At 41.3% G+C, this 19,829-nt stretch overlaps 1 protein-coding gene across 7 annotated transcripts in view; it reads left to right on the plus strand.

Annotated features, from left to right (window-relative positions):
• IDE (insulin degrading enzyme) overlaps nucleotides 1–18,331 on the plus strand; it is a 154,400-nt gene extending 136,069 nt beyond the window's left edge. For all 7 annotated transcript variants that reach the window (XM_078434592.1, XM_078434589.2, XM_078434590.2 and 4 more), the window contains 9 exons: nucleotides 616–736; nucleotides 4,150–4,241; nucleotides 5,260–5,371; nucleotides 8,450–8,617; nucleotides 10,471–10,743; nucleotides 11,794–11,855; nucleotides 14,476–14,548; nucleotides 15,276–15,343; nucleotides 16,012–18,331. In XM_078434592.1, coding sequence (XP_078290718.1) covers nucleotides 616–736; nucleotides 4,150–4,241; nucleotides 5,260–5,371; nucleotides 8,450–8,617; nucleotides 10,471–10,743; nucleotides 11,794–11,855; nucleotides 14,476–14,548; nucleotides 15,276–15,343; nucleotides 16,012–16,107 — 1,065 coding nt within the window. In that variant the 3' untranslated portion in view covers nucleotides 16,108–18,331. The remainder of the gene's footprint in view (nucleotides 1–615; nucleotides 737–4,149; nucleotides 4,242–5,259; nucleotides 5,372–8,449; nucleotides 8,618–10,470; nucleotides 10,744–11,793; nucleotides 11,856–14,475; nucleotides 14,549–15,275; nucleotides 15,344–16,011) is intronic.
• The last annotated feature ends 1,498 nt before the right edge of the window (nucleotides 18,332–19,829 follow it).

The raw sequence follows: 19,829 nt of genomic DNA on the forward strand, positions 1-19,829 counted from the left end.
GATGAAGATCCAATATTTTATGTATGTAAGTGGACATGTTGCTTGCTTATGGAGACTTTTGGAATGGCCTTATGGTACAGAATTAAAGGATACCAAAAGCTGGAAGCCCTGAATACTAGGGATGACTCTCTGAGAGAGAAGAAATGTCCCATAGTGAAGACACTTAGGACACAAGTCAGATGCTGGGGATAAAGCAGCAGCCTGGAGAAAGGAAAACATGCCCTTTAATTTAAGGATCAGAGAGGAGTAAGCCCCATTCTAAATTACCTCACTTCAAGGGGAGCCTGGGTGGCTCGGTTGGTTGGGTGTCTTCGGCTCAGGTCATGATCTGGCAGGTCATGAGTTCGAGCTCCGCATGGGGCTGTGCTGTCAGCGTGGAGCCTGCTTCGGATCCTCTCCCTCTCTCTGCCCCTCCCCTGCTCTCTCACTCTCTTTCAAAAATAAATATTAAAAAATAAAAAATAAATTACCTCACTTCAAAAGGAGAAAGCAGCAGATACTCGTGCATCCCAGTAACACATGATTTATGCAAAATGAAGTTTGATTATAGTTGATCTTTTTAAATGATTGTAAAAGGACTTCTAAAATGAATGGACCCGTGTCTCTCTTTACTAGTACATGCGATCTCTTAACAATTTCCGAGCTGAGCAGCCTCACCAGCATGCCATGTACTACCTCCGCTTGCTGATGACTGAAGTGGCCTGGACTAAAGATGAATTAAAAGAAGCCCTGGATGGTGAGACTATTTTTGTACTTATAACCCTGTACATTTTTTCCTAAAATCATTTTGATCTATCTCGATATCTAGTGTTTATGCTTTCTAATATTTCTAATAACTTGTAGTTTTATTAAAGCCAGCTGTGCATCCTTTTTATCGAAACGAAAACAGTGGTGGCCTTTGAAGTGGCTTTCGTGTTCAGGCTGTTAAGCCACATTTGCTGCTTTCAGCCTGGACCCATAGCAGTTAGTTATTACTGTTCATAGATTTCTGCAGATGACTGAAGGTTTTGACCAGAACACTTACCTTGTTAATATTGAAGTTTTCAGAAGAAGAAAAAAGGGCCGAGCTTGCAAGTCTTGTCACACAGGAAGAGTACTCAGGCATCTTTAGATCTGTTCAGTTAAAAACTGGACAATGTGGGGCACCTGGGTGGCTAAGTGGGTTAAGTGTCCGACTTCGGCTCAGGTCATGATCTGACGGTTTGTGGCTTCAAGCCCCTCATCAGGCTCTGTGCTGACAGCTCAGAGCCTGGAGCCTGCTTGGGATTATGTGTCTCCCTCTCTCTCTGCCCCTCCCCGTCTCATGCTCTGTCTCTCTCAAAAATAAACAAACATTAAAAAAAATAAAAAAACCTGGAAAATGTGTGAAGCCTAAAGAATCATCCTTTGTTGCCTTTTTTTTCTAAAATCGTAAATCTAGTTTTCAGAGGCTTTGTTTCAATGCCCTAAATTCCTTGAAGGCATGGTTATGCCTTCTTTTTATCCTCTTTATTTAATATCTAGTGCAATACTATGTCCTCAACAGGTGTCTAATGAATGCCTATTGAATGGAATGAAATTACTTCAGGATTGTTTTATTAGAAAGAATATAGACTGATAGTACCCTTTATTGTTTTATCTTTTTCACTTCTCAGCATTACTTTCCAACTAATCTTTTTTCCCAAATACTCAACAATAAGAGAAAAGAATACTGTTGAATTTTTAATGACCTTTTATGACAAGTTCTTACTCATACTTACTATGTAAGTATAATACTTTGGATTTCTTCAGTGACAAATCAAGAGCAAAGTATTGACAATCGTTACTTTATTGGTTGCCTCAGGTATTGGATAGGCATATAGGTTATAAAATTCATTAACTAGAACTGATGCATTTTTAATCTGGACAGTTAATATGCTTTTCTTTGCAAAATGTTTGAGTCATGTCTAGTTAATGGGGAGAATTTTACCTTAAAAAAAAAAAAAGCCCACATAATTGGTTTAAAATCTGTTTTAAAGAACCTGAACCTGCATTTAGCATAATCAAAAAGCAAAAGTTCTTAGTTTTTTCCCCCCTTTGTCAGATTGTGGGTCAGATAGTAGGTAAATTGTAAGCAGAATAAGCTCTAAAATGTATCCTAGGTATGTGAAACCTAAGATACGTTTTATAAAGAGAAAGCACTGGGACCCCTGGGTGGCTCAATCGGTTAAGCATCCGACTTTGGCTCAGGTCATGATCTCATGGTCTGTGAGTTCGAGCCCTGCGTTGGGCTCTGTGCTGACAGCTCAGAGCCTGGAGCCTGCTTCGGATTCTGTGTCTCCCTCTCTCTCTGCCCCTCCCCCATTCATGCTCTGTCTCTCTCTGTCTCAAAGATAAAATAAGACATTAAAAATTTTTTTTATATAAAGAGAAAGCACTGTTTTGGTTGACAGTCTCTGCTCAAATAAGCCATCATTCTGTTTTGGAACATGTATACTCTTACGGTGATTCAGTACCCCCAATGTGGCTTAATGTGGAGACATTCGTTGACACTCCGTCAACTCTCCAGGTGCCAGAGTAGCAGGAACCTTAGAGTTCAGTGGGTCCAGCAGCTTTTACTGACTGCCTGCTACACACCAGGCCCTAGACTTCAGGGGCTTGAGATAAAAAATGATCAATTAGATGGGGTTTCTTGGATCAAGGAGTTACAGTCTAGTGGCAAAGCATAAATGTGTTCAGCTCATTTCAGTGTAGGCGGAGAGAGTAAGTGTTGTGTCCGAGGTCTGCAGAGAGTGGTCAAGGGGTCTGGAGAACAAGTATGTACTTTAGAATTAGACCACTGGTCAAATGCAGCTGTACAACGTACTAGCATGATGCCTTTGGGCAAGAAATTTCAATGTTCTTCACTTCAGTTTTCTCACCTTTAAAACAGGGATAAGTAGTACATACTTTATAAGATAACATGTATGAAATGATACACCCAGAGTAACCACTTGTTAATTCCCTTCCTGTGTCTCTCTTTGAATTTCAGTCTCTATTTTTAGCAGCCATTGCAGCAGTTATTAGTATGATGTCCTAATGGAGAAGGAGCAGCTCTTTCTTATTAAAGAATTGAATCAATACTTGTAAAAGGAATGAGGGGAATAGAAAATCAGTATTGTGATACCATAATTGATACAGGCAATGTGCACTGTTGGATGCTAAAATTAATGAGTAAGGGAAAACAGGATATGTGTATAGTCTCAAAGTATATTTCCCTGAAAATAAATATTTATTAATTACCGTGGGGAAAATAGGCATTGATGGGCAAGTGGCATTACCTAATTGCTTGTAGAACATACATGAGTTACTCTATTATAACTGAAAGATGAAAATAGTCCTTTTACAGTAAACACATCTGGCAGACCACCTTAACCACATGATTAGTGTTCACTAGTACGACAGCATATCAACATCATGTACTGCTGATGTGATGCATTGATAAGGGCACATTACCTCTGTGGTATTCTTCCTAGTAGTTGAGTAGGTAAGCTCAGTTTAATCACGGAAAAACTCAAATGGCACTCTGTAAAGTAATTGAACAGTATTCTTCAAAAATCTTAAGATTATAGGGGCAGTCAGCTCAGGTCATGATCTCATGGTTTGTGAGTTCAAGCCCTGCAATGGGTTCTGTGCTGTCTGTGCAGAGCCTGCTTCAGATCCTCTGTCCACCCCCCCACCGCACCCCCCCACCCCGCCCCACCACACCTCCTCTGCTCATGCTCCCTCTCTTTCTGTCTCTCAAAAATAAAAATAAATAAAATTTAAAAATGTTGTTTTTGAAATCTTAAGATCTTAAAAGATAAGGAAAGACAGGAACTGTCACAGACTAGAGGAAACATAGGCACTGAGGACACATAACTAAATGCAAGGTGGAATCATGGATTATATCGTGGAACAGAAAAAGAGTATTAGGAGAAACTGAAATCAAATAAAGACGCATTAGTTAATAGTATTAAAGCAGTGCTAATTTCTTAGTTTTGATCACTATATGGTGGTTATGAGAGATACTAACATTAAGGGAAACGGTAAAAAGGTATATCGGAACTCTCTGTACTGTTTTTCTAACTGTTCTGGAAGTATTAAATTAGCTCAGAGTGTTGTTTGTTTTAGCCTCATAGGGAGAGCTCACTATTTTTTACACCTCTACAGATGTCACCCTTCCTCGCCTTAAGGCCTTCATACCTCAGCTCCTGTCACGGCTGCACATTGAAGCCCTTCTCCATGGAAACATAACAAAGCAGGTGGGTGGTTGAGGGTTTAGTGGTCTTTTATGGAGCAGTGTAAGAGATTTTTTTTTACCCTGGCTTCAGAGTATTCCCCACCGCAGTGTGATTATAAGCACATTAGTGTTGACTCAACCTTCTCTGCTCTGTGGAGGAAAACAGGAGAGGGTATAAGGGAAGAGAACGATGGTGGTTAACTATGGACCTATTTTCACAATTGCCTGCTCTGCTCTCGCCTGCCTTGTGCAGTCACAGGAGGAAATGGAAATAATTATCCCTACTCTGTGCAGGACAGCAGGACTGTGAAGTGGATAAGAGCACGTGGTGTAGAATCAGCCTGGGTTTAAATCCTGACTCTGCCACAAACTAGCTGCTTATTCTTCTGAAAAGGTGTTAACCTCTCAGTACTCAGTTTCCTTATCTGTACATTAGAGTTTAAAGATGAAATGAAATGGTGCATGCCAAATGTGTAGCCCATAGAAGACTCTCTAGAATTCCCATTCTGGAACTCTGGCAGCCTCTCTCAAGACCCCACACTTCTCTGCTACTCTGCTATCCTGCCTCCAAAACAGTATGCCCACGGTCAGATGCTAGTAACTGGCAGAGACAGGATTTTTCACTAAAGTCAGTTTTATTTATTAAAATGCCTATACTCACTTCTTTTGCTTTGCTGCAACCCCAAGTATCTGTGGTCAGGGTCAGTTACTTGGGACCAACTTTCCATCCCCAGTGCCTCTCCAGCTTTGGCAGTACCTTTTCCCACAGCATCAAGATCATTGTTGATGCTGGTCCTGGTCTCTCTTTCTCCACCTCTCCCATACCGAGTGTATTGCCAATTGACGAATTCAGTTTTTTCCATTTGAATAAGATCAAATGTGTTTAGGGTTTAAGAATCCATTTTTATGATAAACTAGCTTATTTCACAAGTGTGTTGTTTTCACACTGCATTGGCCACCATCCAATATGCTATTTTTATTTTCACAAACAAGATACATTTGTGGTTTTGTATGGTGCTATTCCGTGTCCTTTTCCACAGGCTGCACTAGGAATCATGCAGATGGTTGAAGACACCCTTATTGAACATGCTCATACGAAACCTCTCCTTCCAAGTCAGCTGGTTCGGTATAGAGAAGTTCAGCTTCCTGACAGTAAGTTGGAATGTTGTAACTTTGGTAATGGACTACTTTGACATAATGTTATGGGTGATTATAGATGGGTTGAAGTCACCTGGATGAGAACACAATTTTACAGTAAAGATCTACTGGGATCCTTTACTGTTTATATAAGTATGGTTAAAGGTAGGTAATTCTGCCAAAAATTTTTCTGTAGGAAGGTCAAAAAGGTGAAATTGGAGGTAGGTGATTATTTTGATGAGAATGACATTAGAATTGACTGGTAATTGGATGTAGAAGAGTTAGGAGGTAAGAAAAATTACAAAGCTAAAGAGATGTTGACTCTGAAGCATGAAATAAAATCTGTTTATGAAAATTGGAAACTAGAATCATAATACTGATGGGAAGTCCATAGGAGTCTTTGGCAGAAATAGTTTTAGGAAACTCACAGGTGCAAATAACAGCATGTATTTGTGACATGCATATTTTATAAGGAATTAGCATAAAATAATGGATAATAATTAATATATTGGAGTTTGCAGTGTTGGGTTGCCTTTGTATTAACCATGGTTTCTTTTGATTAAGCATTGTTTTCAGTTTTTGTTCAAAATTATGTAGTGGGTAGTAAATTAGACTTGGGATAAAAAGCATTGGTTTTTTTGTGTGTGTTCTTTTGTTTTTGTTTGTAGCTAAACTTGATTGCTGGCTGTTGCCCACACATGCGTGGTCTGTGCCCCCACTACCACTGTGTATCCTCCTGAAATAGTGCTCCCTTTCCTTCACTCTCTCCCTTATGGACGTCTATCCCCCTCCATCTCCATTGTTAGACTGTATATTTGTTAAGGTTGGGGCTGTGTCTGGTTCCTTTGAGAAGCTGTTAAAGGTGCTTGAGCATGGTGTTACCTCAGAATATTGTTGAATGCTCAAACATACCTTGAGCGCAGCTCTCTTCTTCACAGCCAGTCATCAGAGACCTGGTAACGTTTCATTTCAAACTTCTGCTAGTTTGTTCCTCTCTCACCACAGCATGGAAGAGAAGCACAGTCAGAATATGCCATTCAGAAACCATAGCACTTGGGCGTTGGGCAAAGTGAGGCCAGTCCAGAGACAGAATTTCAAAGTGAAATCTGTCTTTCCTACTTTTTTTTTTTTTAAGTTTTTGTTTTTGTTTTTTTGTTTTTTGGTTTTTTTTAATGTTTATTTTATTATTTTTGAGACAGAGAGAGACAGAGCATGAAGGGGGGAGAGGCAGAGAGAGAGGGAGACACAGAATCGGAAGCAGGCTCCAGGCTCTGAGCCATCAGCCCAGAGCCCGACGCGGGGCTCGAACTCACGGACCGCGAGATCGTGACCTGAGCCGAAGTCGGACGCTTAACCGACTGAGCCACCTAGGCGCCCCTGGTCTTTTTCTTTTAATTCATTTTGAGAGAGAGAGAGCATGAGCAGGGGAGGGACAGAAGGAGGGAGGGAGGGAAAGAGAGAGAGAGAGAGAGAGAGAATGAATGAATGAATGAATGAATGAGAATCTCAGGCAGGCTCTGCACTGTCAGTACAGAGCCCTCTGCAGGGCTCGAACTCACCAACTGTGAGGTCATGACCTGAGCCGAAATCAGGAGTAGGATGCTTGACTGATGCGCCACCCAGGCGCCTTTCACACCTCTTTTTATTACACTTCCTGCTTCCTCTCTCCTCTCTTAGGGCCTTACAAGTGCCCTCACAAATTGTCCCGTGCTCAAAAATAACTCTGTTCAACAAGAGACTCTTTAAATACGGAAAACAAACAGAGGGTTACTGGAGGGGTTGTGGGAAGGGGGACGGGCTAAATGGGTAAGGGGCATTAAGGAATCTACTCCTGAGATCATTGTTATGCTATATGCTAACTAACTTGGATCTGAATTTTAAAAAATAAATTAAGTAAAAATTAAAAAAAGAAAAAAACCCTTCGTTCACATCCCATTCTCCAAATGTTAGGTGTTAGGAAATCATTCTAAGCCAGATGTGAATGTCTCACACAGTCCTTCACTTAACTCTCCATGAGACAATATTTACAGTTTAAAAAGACAGTGTTTAGGCATTGTGAAGGAGACAGTTGGGGATAGACATGAAAAAGCCAGAAGTTGGGAGGGGGCGGTTGCAGTAGCTTTATAGACCGTATTCCCCTTCCTCTTCTGATAAGAAATAACGTAGTGCTGCCAGTATATGATTAGAAAGTTTGACTGTTGGTCAGATTTATCTCCTCAGAAAAATAATGTAGGTGAAATACGACTCCAGACTTGTCTACCTCCCTTCGCGGTTGATGTCTAAATTATCATCTATGAGGGTGAACAAACACATCATTATTATTCTGAGAAACCCTTATTTGTGAGTCTTACACTAAATACTAAACACAATATATGCTTGGTCACATTTATTCCTCATGAAGTGAAGTTATCAAATCATAAAGCATGATCATCTGGTCGTAACTCTGATGAGATATTTGATCAACACATCTGAGTTTTAGTCTTGGGTCTTCACCATTCCAATTTGGTGTCCTTAGACAAGTCACCCCCTTCTTAGGTGCTTAGCTTCCTCATCTCTAAAGTGAGGTGTTAGACTAAGTTACCTCTAAGTGTTGAACACATGTGTGTAAATTTGTGAAATGACCTTTAGTGTGGATGTTGGTAAACGGTGTTCAGAATAAAATGCTAAATGAAAATGCAAGATAATAAAGACACAACTAGTAATTTAAAAAACGGTTTTGTGTGGTATTGAAACATAAGTGGTGGTGCCATTAAGGTTCTTATGTGTATTAGCTGGTTCTGATGTAGTATATACACTAACTTGTACATTGTATTAACTGTGGATCTTAGCATTAATACTTAGCTATAAAATGGGTCTTTTGTAAGTTCTTTACCCTTTAAATTCAGTGAATGTTTATTGAGGGCCTGCCAAGTTTAGATTGCTGCATTAGGATTCCCTTAGGTAAGTTAACAGAATTTCGCATTCTTAATAATTTAATTGCAGTTTGGAATTGCTGAAAAACACTAACTAAATTGGACAGCTTTAAAAAGCCAGATAAAACATTGACTTTGTTAAACCCTAAATAAGTTTTTTTCTCTTTTTGAAACTTCCTAGGAGGATGGTTTGTGTATCAGCAGAGGAATGAAGTTCACAATAACTGTGGCATCGAGATATACTATCAGACAGACATGCAGAGCACCTCAGAGAATATGTTTCTAGAGCTCTTCTGTCAGATCATCTCTGAGCCTTGCTTCAACACCCTGCGCACCAAGGAGCAGCTGGGTGAGAGGGAGGTGGGGACTGGCCCAGTACCATAGACCTTGAGCAACCATTGTCCTCAGAAAATATGCTCCACGTGGATGGTCCTCTTGCATGGTGGTGCAGGCTTGCTGTATTTTTTTTTTTTTTAATTTTTTTTTTTAACGTTTATTTATTTTTGAGACAGAGAGAGACAGAGCATGAACGGGGGAGGGTCAGAGAGAGGGAGACACAGAATCTGAAACAGGCTCCAGGCTCTGAGCTGTCAGCACAGAGCCCAACGCGGGGCTTGAACTCACGGACCTTGAGATCATGACCTGAGCCGAAGTCGGCCGTTCAACCGACTAAGCCACCCAGGCGCCCCCAGGCTTGCTGTATTGACAGAGGCTTGTGAAAACCTTGTTTGTGGGGAATCCACTCCTAAAAGATAAGCACTTAACATGTCATGGACATTAAAGCAGTTCTTAAGGCGAAGACAGTGTGTTTACAGAATGTACATGTCATAAAGAAGACATTTTGGGTAAGGGAAGATGCTTAGGGCAGACTATTTATTAGGGGTGGCAAGATGGGAAGCAAGCCATCCAGAGAAACTTAGATTTGGGAAACTTTGGGTTCCCAGAGGGCAGGTATTATCTCTTAATCATCTTTGTATCCCAAGCCTGGTCCCATAGAAGGTACTCAGTAAGTGTTTGTTGAGAAAGTGTTTCTGGCACAGTTTTAGGCACTGTTAAAAGTCCTCGAGATCCTGGCAGGTTTAATCAATGAGAAAATAAAGAAACCCCAGCAATGACTGGGAGGAACCAATGAAAAAGGATTTGGGTGAGTTCCAAGTATTTTCATTTTTTAAGTAACCAGCATGGTAGATGCTGGACATGGAAATGGATGAGTTACAGATGGTCCTTCCCTTCAAGGAGCTCACAGTCTAATCAGGAGGGCAGACCTATAAAGGAATAGTTACAGTGCAGTGTGGCAAATATTACTGAGAGTCTTCAGATTCTAAAGGTCATGCCGAAGATAGTGACTTCCTCAGAAGTGGGGTGGGACCCCAAGGCTCCACAGGTCTGAGGATGTGGTTCAGGACAGAGCAGCTGAAGGAGGCAAGCCACGAGCTCAGTTTAGGAAAGATGTCAAAGGGTGGTAATGCGTGAGCTCACAAGATGACAATGGAAACGTGACCTTCTGTTGGTCTTCAGAGGTTTTTAGTCTGAATGCAGTTGGTCCAGGAATGAATTCACATAAGGAACTTGGATGTGAAAGGAAACAGAGCTGGAACAATGGTTAGAGGATGAAAATGAGTTCATTATATACTAGGGATGGGAATAACTTTCACACAGAGAGAAGATGATTAACCAGCAGACAGTGAGGAGTTATGGGATGGGAGATTGAGTAATGAATAAGATTTTTTCCTTCCCACCCCCCCCCCCAAGAGAAAGAATTCTCTCCCAACTTTCTTTTTTTTTTTTTTTTAACGTTTATTTATTTTTGAGACAGAGAGAGACAGAGCATGAACGGGGGAGGGTCAGAGAGAGAGGGAGACACAGAATCTGAAACAGGCTCCAGGCTCTGAGCTGTCAGCACAGAGCTCAACGCGGGGCTCGAACTCACGGACCGCGAGATCATGACCTGAGCCGAAGTCGGCCGCCCAACCAACTGAGCCACCCAGGCGCCCCAGCCCAACTTTCTAACTATTCTTCAGAGAGCCCTTTTGCTCTACCCTTAGGAACTTATGATATCCTAATTGTTTATGTTTCTTCAGAGGTGAATAACATAAAGCTCAAAAGTAGATTTTATTGCTCTGACAGGGTAAGTTTTGAAGGGTTAAAAGTGACCGGAGTCTCAAACGCCAGGGTCCTGACTGGCCGGTGTTTGTGTTTCAGGCTATATCGTCTTCAGCGGGCCTCGTCGAGCCAATGGCATACAGGGCTTACGATTCATCATCCAGTCAGAAAAGCCTCCTCACTACCTAGAAAGCCGAGTGGAAGCTTTCTTAATCACCATGGAGAAGTCCATAGAGGACATGACAGAAGAGGCTTTTCAAAAACACATTCAAGCATTAGCAATTCGTCGACTAGACAAACCAAAGAAACTGTCCGCAGAGTGTGCTAAATATTGGGGGGAAATCATCTCCCAGCAATACAATTTCGACAGAGGTAAGGCACAATTAGGGCCCCAACATTTATGGCATGTAAGTGTAACATTTGAGGTCACCAAGGCTATTCTACAAAACGGTGGTTGTTTTGTAGGTGATGTTCCGGTTACTAATTTGGTGGTGTGGAGTGTCATACTTCTAAAGAACCATCGCTTTAACATAAGAGCAGTTTTTATTAGAAACTTTGTCTTTTTTTCTTCTCCAAAATTGGAGCTGGATCTTCCTGTATCTCATAATAATACAGTAAGAATAAATCTAATTTCACTTTTTGTGTTCAGTCAGTATGCCCCTGAGGCTCTGAGCACAGGCATGCAGTTATCTATTTCCCATAACACCAAAAAAAGAAAAAGGAAAATTTGCAGAGATAAGTGCTGCCCTGGAGGCACAGGGCTTCAAACAGATGCCTGTAGGGATCACCAAAAATGTGTCGGGGCTTTTACACTGGGGACAGCTGTGCTTCCTGAAGTCTCCTGCTTACTGACTTCCTTGGCATTTCTTCTAGAGCAGAAATTAACAATGCAGAGCGCTAAGCTGGAGGTGGTGGGGGGGGGGTGTGTGGCGGGTTGGGTTGTGTTCTCATTCTGACACCAATAGCCTGAAGATCTTTGGCCAAGACACCTTTTTGAGGGCCTCGGTTTCCTTACCTGTAATTTTTTTTAGCAGTTGGAGTCACTGTTAATGGTAATTGTACTGACCATCTATTGAACATTTGCCGTAAGTGCAGCATCATGTTACTGTCATTCATCATTTTCCTTAGTTCTCACTACAGACCCATTAAGTAGTTATTATCCCCAATTTCCGGAGGAGGAAACAGAGGCTCAGAAAAATTGACACAACTAGCCTAAAGATCCAGTAGTTCAGAAGTAGAGAGCCAGGCTATCTTCTTACTCCTTACTTGATATTTATTCCCTGACTACTTGCAGGAGCAGATGATCACTTAAAAATACAGAGACCTAAGAACATTGGAGTGAAACGTATTGTCATTTAATGTAGTATTCTGGGCTACTTAAGATGGAAATATTAGTAAATTATTGTTTGATTGCTTTTTCAGATAACACAGAAGTTGCATATTTAAAGACACTTACCAAGGAAGATATCATCAAATTCTACAAGGTAAGTTGAATTTGTATGTTTAGATTTTGACTCATAAGCAAATATTATATATGCTGTGTGGTTTGTTACTGCTTTGAACTTAGTGCCTTGCTTAGAGCTGCAGCCTTAGTCAGGTCACCTTCTCCAAAGGTTCTTTTACATGTGAGGCAGCAGTGGGAGCATGTGTGGCTTCTGAATGCAGACCCAGGGCTCATCGCTGGTGAGATAGCCCTGTGACCTCAGCCAGGGGGCTTAAGCTTCTAAGTCTCAGTTTCCTCACTTACAAAATAGAGATTAGTAGGAGTATTAATTGAAATGAGGTGCATAAAGTGATTAGCACTTAGCAGAATTTAATAAATGGTCTCCATTACTGTGGTCTCTTCATTAGTAGTTCTCAGCCTCAGTTTTTACATGTTTTAATCAGAATACTTTAATGTTTTCCTCATTGATATTATAAGTTTTAGTTGCGTTTATTTATTGCTTAAGACTATTTGCTTTGTGAGGTTAGGTATCTGTTCTCAGTTGCTTGCAAGAAAGGGTGATCATATTAGCTCTTTTTGGTTTCTGAGGGATTCATTTTAAGGCATTCTTAGTTGTGGGTGTTTAAAAAGAGTGATGTCCTGATATAACTTACTCTAGGGTTTCCAGAAGCAGTGAAGACTTTTTCTTTCCCTCCACAACGTCTATTATTCATTTGAATTACAAGTAGTACCTGATTATTGAATTTGTAAGAATAGTTATAAGACTGAGTTGGTTTTGTCTTAAAAATGAGAGTTTTGTTACCAAGCTTAAACTAAGTCTAGAACATCATTTCCCTTGCTGTATTCCATGGTACACTAGTTTTCTACAAGATATTAGTAGGGACACATACAAAAAAGGGTTTCATGACTATGTAAGTCTGGGAAAGACTACACTCTTTATTCCTGTTTTTGGAGAATTACAGAGCATGTTAACGTCTAAAAGTTCTAAGAAGCCCCATACTAAAGATTTCTTTAGCCCAGCATTTAATTTTGATTAACAAAACTCCCTAAAGAGATTCATCATGGACCTGTTTGTTTTTCCACCACAGAATACCTGTTAAGTATTTCCTGGGACTCCAGTGTTCCTTAGAATATAGCTTGCAAGAAAAATGCAGTTTGCTTATTGGTTGGTTGGTGTTTAGAAAGATGGAGATTGTCCAGAATTGTTCAGGAAATTGAGAGTAGTCTGAAACTGAAGAGGGTGTTATACTCTTCTGATAAAGGTTGATAAGAGGGCAGTGAAGGCTTGGGTGAAAAGGGATCCTGAATAGACCTTTGGAAGCAAACTTTTTACTCAATAAGACAGACAATCTCAGATGAGCTGCTATATATTACTGGAGGCGGACCTGTGCCGAGCTCCTGAAAGGGGCTGGAGAGGCCAGGGCAGGCCTGTGGGAGAATCTGGGCTGTCCTGCCAGCTGGAGGGAGCCATGGTCAGGTTTGTTGTCCAACCTCATCAGGATTTCCATCGAGGCTGCACAGGACCAGGCTTGTAATAACTGCTCCATAAACCATTATTGACCTGATTTGGCTTTGCTAATGATCTCTCCCTCTGAGGGTATGACCAGGGGAAGTTTCATCACACCTTGTGTTTTCCCTTTGGAAAAGACAGATAATGGTCTAGCATTAAGGAAAAGGTCGAGAGACACTTTTCCATGGGATCTGCCAACTCACCACTCCTGATATTCATGGTATGACCTAGGGAACTCCTTCAGAGCAGCCTGCTGGAGCAGAGAGAGAAAAAGCAGGCCTTGCTTTCTGATGCCATCACTGTGAACTACGTGACTTGAGCAAGTCATCATACTTCCCTGTGTCTCAGAGTTCCGTATCTCTAAAACAGCATCCTCACAACACTTAGCTTATAGAGGGTCAAGTGAGCTAACACAGGAGAGTGCCTGACGCAAGACAGGACTCAATAAATGTTAGTTTCCTTTCTCTTCTGTTAGATGAGAATCCATGGAATTGCCCTGGTGCAGAATCTAAGAAGGTGTGGGACACCTCGGTGGCTCAGTCTGTTAGGCGTCCGACTGCGGCTCAGGTCATGATCTCACTGCTCATGAGTTTGAGCCCCTCGCTGGGCTCTGTATTCACAGCTCAGAGCCTGGAGCCTGCTTCAGATTCTGACTCCCATCTCTCTGCCCCTCTCCTGCTTGCACGTATGCTCTGTCTCTCAAACATAAAAAAAATAAAAATTTTTTTAATAAAAAAAAAAAGAATCTAAGAAGGTTCTAGAGGAGCAGGCATTGTGCTCATCCCTTGACTGAGCTCAGGCCTTTGCCTCTGTAGTCATTAGCGATCACTGGATGTGGCCCTGCATCACAGCCCGATGAGTATTAGGCTAGGTTTTTAATCCCAGCCCAGCTACCTCTTAACTGTAGGAGTTTGAATGCATCACATAATATCCTTGGACTCCATTTTATCATTTGCAAAATGGGGTTAATAGTAATTCTTGCCTACCTAACCTAATTTTCGTAGAGTTTAAATGAAACACTCTAAGTGAGGGGAAACATCTTTTCTGTTTCCGGCTATGTGAGAGCTGATTCTTCATAGTGGTAAAAGAGTACTTCATTTTAGGTTCCTTAGTGGGCCAGAAGGGTGACCTGGCTGTTCTTTCTTCCTAGGAAATGTTGGCAGTAGATGCCCCAAGGAGACATAAAGTATCCGTCCATGTTCTTGCCAGGGAAATGGATTCCTGTAAGTATTGAATATGGACTTTTTGTAAAGTATGTTTTTGGGCACACGATGGCTGTCCCTTGCCATAGACACATCCCTTAAAGAGCACCAGAAAGTAAATAGGTAGAGAAGGGGAGCAACTGGAGACAGGGTCTACTCTATCAAAGCAAAAATATGGGGAAAAGGGAAATGAGGCAGTGAAGGAAACAGCCAGCATTAGGTGGCACAGTGCCATCCTGGCCCTGGCTTTACAAGAAAACACAGCTAGTTGCTGGTAGGACATCTTCACAGAAGCTGTGTGGAACCACTGCATGTGAGGAGGAAGAGCAAATAGTTCATTCGCTCAGTCTTTCCATCTTCTGTCTCTGAATGGCCAAGGTTTACTCCACAGTCATATCTCACCTGGCCTTCTGGGTTGTTTTACTGGATCCTTCCTGGTGGTCAGAGCCTCAGAGACCAGTGAGTGCAGACGTGGGCACTAAAGTTGCTGTGGGCGAGGCTTCATAGCCACGGTAACGTGATGAGCCATCGTTGGGGAGAGTCTGGATAAGACATAGAGGCAGCAGTCAAGGTCTTGGGGAGCAGGCAGCCTGGGAGGACATGGGCCTGGTACAGTTTCTTAATGAGCCGAGTCCAGTTTCAGTTTGTTGTTGTTGTTGTTGTTGTTGTTGTTGTTGTTGTTGTTTTTCAATTGCTCTTGTATGCCAGTATTTATTAGGTAAGAAGTAAACCTTTCATTTTCTTACAGGTCCTGTCGTTGGAGAGTTCCCATGTCAAAATGATATAAATTTGTCACAAGCACCAGCCTTGCCACAAGTAAGACATGCAAATGTCATTTTAGATTGCATGGTTAGAGGACTTCCCACATAGAAGGAGCTTGTTCAGCAGGACACGTAAGACTAGAAGTATTAGGTCACCACGTGTTTGAGCCTCTACTTTATATTCCTCCCTAAATGTGAGGTCGCCAGCTGACAGCTCCCGGGGGGGGGGGGGGGGTCACGCCTTTGTCATCTACGGAAAGACTCAGCCTCTGACCTGGTTTGCTTTTGCTTCTAGTTTGAGCAGTTATGTTACTCTGCAGCGAGTCCTCTCCAGCCACGCCTGTACCTTGCCCTTTCCCCAGTGCCTGCATGTCTTTAATCCTCTGGAGAGGTTGGCATTTACTGGCAGTGTGACCAGGCCCTTGCTGAGTGGGCACGTCAGCCTCTGCCGTTCTGCTGAGGTCTTGGTATGTGCCAGCTCTGGCGTCCCAGCCCTTGGTGTGCCCAGAGAAGAGCCAGGGGTCTTCTTTCTGGTCCTGGGTCCCACTGGGGACACTCCCCATAGGTTTGCATAGACCCTCTGGCCCTGAGGATCCAGGAAGATCAGATCATAATATGTGGGGTAGAAACGAGTGTGTATGTAAAAAAAAAAAAAGTTGATGTCTTATTCCGTCTGCTTTTTTAGGCCATAAACACTGAGAGAAACCTTTTTCTTCTTTGCAGCCTGAAGTGATTCAGAACATGACCGAGTTCAAGCGTGGTTTGCCACTGTTTCCCCTTGTGAAACCACATATTAACTTCATGGCTGCAAAACTCTGAAGATTCCCCAAGGGTGGGAGAGTGCAAGTGGATGCATCCCTGGGTCTTCCTGGGGCCAGGGAAAGAACCTCGGCCACTTTCATAGTTTCTGGTTCACTATCAGACAGACAAACAGAAAAAAAAGATGTTGTCAAATGTCATTATGTAGAATATTAAAAATCCAAAGTAATTAAATTACAGAATCTTATAGATGTAGAATATTTTTTAAATACATGCCTCTTAAATATTTTAAAATTTTTCTTTTCATTACTGAGAGAAATTTCCCTTATATAACAGTACTTAAAATGATGAATGATATTCCTATAGAATCTTCCTTCCATATTCTGTAAAATAGTCACTTGTCAGAAGAAAATATGTTAGTTTTTGGTTTTGTTTTTCTAAAAGCCTCCTAGGTTGACAGAAAAGGCTTTAAAACCTTTAGAAAGGTAATACCTTTTTAAAAACTGATTCTCAAATTTGCTTTCTACTTGGTGGTTTCATGTAAATCAATGGAGAACATTAACATTTGGCAGATAATGAAAAAAGCAAAATGATTTTCTTTTATTAGTGAAATTGCTGATTATATAAGGCATGGTTTTAATCTTTTTATAAAATTTGAACATGTTTTTTATTCAAACTAGTAAAATGCTGGAAAACCCTAGAACGCCCTACTTATTTACAATGCTAGAAATAGACTTACCCTACATCAGTTTTGTCCCAAACGGAATTTCTCAGGATTACTGTGATTTGTTTCTTTCTGATTGAATTATATTGACATTCTTGTTCATAGTCGGTTTGCAGTGTTCCCTCAGTTCTACCTTTTCCCCTCAACAACATTTGTTGTATTTATTTAATACATAGGGTCAACTTCAGATCCCACTGAGTGTGTGACATGCTTTTCCAACATCAGCTACTCTAAACACTTGTAACTTTTTACTACCATGATATTGCAATCAGTATATGAACCAAAATATTTGCCCCATTATGAATTTAAAAGACAAGTACCAAGCCACCTTTTTGAAGGTATTAAAAATAAAGCCTTGATTCTTAAATAGTGTGATCTCTAGAAGACTCTCAAATCCCTTTTTGCTACCAGTCTAATATTGCCTTAAGTGTTAAGTTATTTTTTGAATATATAAATATAAACATAACAAACACAGATAACGACTGGAGTGGACTTTTAAAAAATATTTTTTTCATGAGATACTATTTTAGATGAAATTGTTACTGTAGATTTAACAGCTGTTTTGAAATATTTACTGTTGTTAAAAGTTGCTTCAAGAGAAATTGTGAATATACTTCCACATACAGGCACTGGTACCAGTAAGTGGCCCTGTTCACTAACTCAGGCAAAGTAAAGAATGGCATTTTCAAATGACATTTTACCTCGCTAGGAGTTGATTTGCCAGGACTTTTTTCTGTAGAGTCATGTCTTACAACATCTTAAGTTTTCACTTTTGCCATTTTCCAAATAATCTACATTTGGGGCAAGAATGATATAATCACAACTGTGGAGGCTGCTTTCAAAAGCAGGGCTCCATTTCTACTGTCAGATAAATGTGGTGCTGTAACTGTCTTTTTATCCCTACCTTCAGGAGCTTCCTTGTGATGAAGCCTGTCTTTGTCCATCAGAAGGTGCGTGAGTCATCGCTTCCTTCTGGTTTTATGCATTTGTAGACTATGCAGCTTTTCATCAAACTGCAAAAATAAACAAGAGGGATCTACAAGCCCTGAGTGTTTAAATCCACCACTGAAAGAGTAAATAAGCCACCTACCTTCTCTGTGGGAAATTATGTGCTATTGAGTAATTTTTAGCTCTTTTTTAAAAAATGGGTGAAATGTAACTGTCATTTTTATGAGAAAGTCACATGAAGAAATCTGAACAGAATCTCATGTAGTCTTCCAGGAACCTATGATTGGGGTTCAGTGTGTTCCAGCATTGTCTGGTGTCCAAATTGGATCTAGAGCTACTGTTGGATCACTCAGGCATACTAATGGATTCATGAAATGGGTCCAGGCTGCAATCCATGAGCAGTAACAGACTATCCCGGATACTGCATTTTTCTCAGTGCTTAGCAAATGAGATTTGTGGAAAACAAACTGAGTTATTAGTTACTTGTGACTTTAAAAAAAAAAAAAAAAAGTCTTCTTTTCAACTAGTTGATGTGGAAGAGAGAGCATGTGACACAGCCAGTATGGTGGAGTGCTAGGGTAATCCTGTTTACAATAAATTGCCTGAATTGAACCTCTGGAGTTTGCATTTGTGTTATTTTTACAATTTTAGTGTCTAGCCTACCTCTCAGCATCCTGATTTGACAACATTTCTTGCTTTCGTTATTCCTAAGGCAGAAAGCAATGAATTGGTTTTTTGAAAAAAAATCTTTTGAGTGCATCTGGGTGACAGTGATTTAGTCAAATAAATGGGTCAATTTCACACTCATAAGAGTGGATCGCTTTTGTCAAAGAAATCTTGGTGTAAGAGGCTGAGTTCATTGCTGTGTATATTGTCACTGACCCCAAACCCAGAAAGATTTGTCCTTTGCTTTACAGGGAAAAGAGTAAAAAGGGTAGAAAAACAAAATATTTCCTCTACAGCTAGTGTTTCGTCTTCTTGCCACATCTCCAGCAGCAGGCTAGCCAGTTATCTTGTCCAACCCCTGGCCCCTGACACCCTGTTAAGATAATCTTTCTACTAATGTGGTTGCCAGCTGGCCCAGATAGGCATTTCAAGAGGAAATGTGCTCTTTCCTCAGTTTGCAGCCTAGGACCTTGGCGCAGCCCACACAGGCAGCATTGTGCTTGGGGATGACGCAGTGGCCCTAATGAGAGGCCCAGAGCAGCACCCGCTTTTATGGCATGGGGCAGTTCTCCCCTCGCTCACAGTGCACAGGGGAGTCATCTGAGCTCCTCACCATATACTCTAACATAGCTTCGCAGAATGTTTAGATTTATGGTGAAAACCAAGGATTCTCACTCTCATCCCCATTGTAAGGGTGGTTCCTGCCCTCCTAATCCTTCCCTGGCAGGGCTTCAGACCGGTCTGCTCCTGGACCCCCGTTATTCTGTGCTGTCTACCAAATGAACTTAATTGTCCTTGTCAACCTGAACATCATACACCCCAAGGTTTCTTGTGGCAGTGCCTGTTGGTAGTCCTGAATTATTTCTGTTCCCACCCGCGTCCAGCCCTTCAGAGATATTACAGCATTTTGGACCACTCATGCCCTAAATGAACATTAACCTTATAAAGCACTTTACAGATTTCAGACCATCCTGACAGACATCTTCCACAATAATCTTTTGACACAGAAGGACAGTGATTAAAATTATCTTCGTCATCCCAGGTTTTCAGAGATGGGTATAGTAGACTCAGAAAGACCAAACAGTTGGCCCAGGACCATTCAGGAAACACAGATTCAAATCTCCACTCTGATCTTTAAACTCTAGACCTCATTGTTCCATTTCCTATAATAACAGCTACCAAGTCCATTAACATACTGTGGGACAGAGTACAAAGGCATTTGCTTTTTTTTTTTTTTTTTTAAGGGCATTGGCTTTTGCATTTATATGAAACTTCACCATTTTCACATGCACCTTCTTACTATCCCAACCTTTGCCTGTTTTGGAGAGACTGAGACCAGACCTCACAGTTGAGGCCCCAGTCCAGTCCACCATGGTTTCCACTCTGCTGGGCCACCTTGTGGCCAATATTAACTACTGCCTGCAGGGTCTACCTATCAGGGTTG

Source organism: Panthera onca, chromosome D2, assembly GCF_046562875.1.
Source record: "Panthera onca isolate mPanOnc1 chromosome D2, mPanOnc1 haplotype 2, whole genome shotgun sequence".
NCBI classification, from domain to species: Eukaryota; Metazoa; Chordata; class Mammalia; order Carnivora; family Felidae; genus Panthera; species Panthera onca.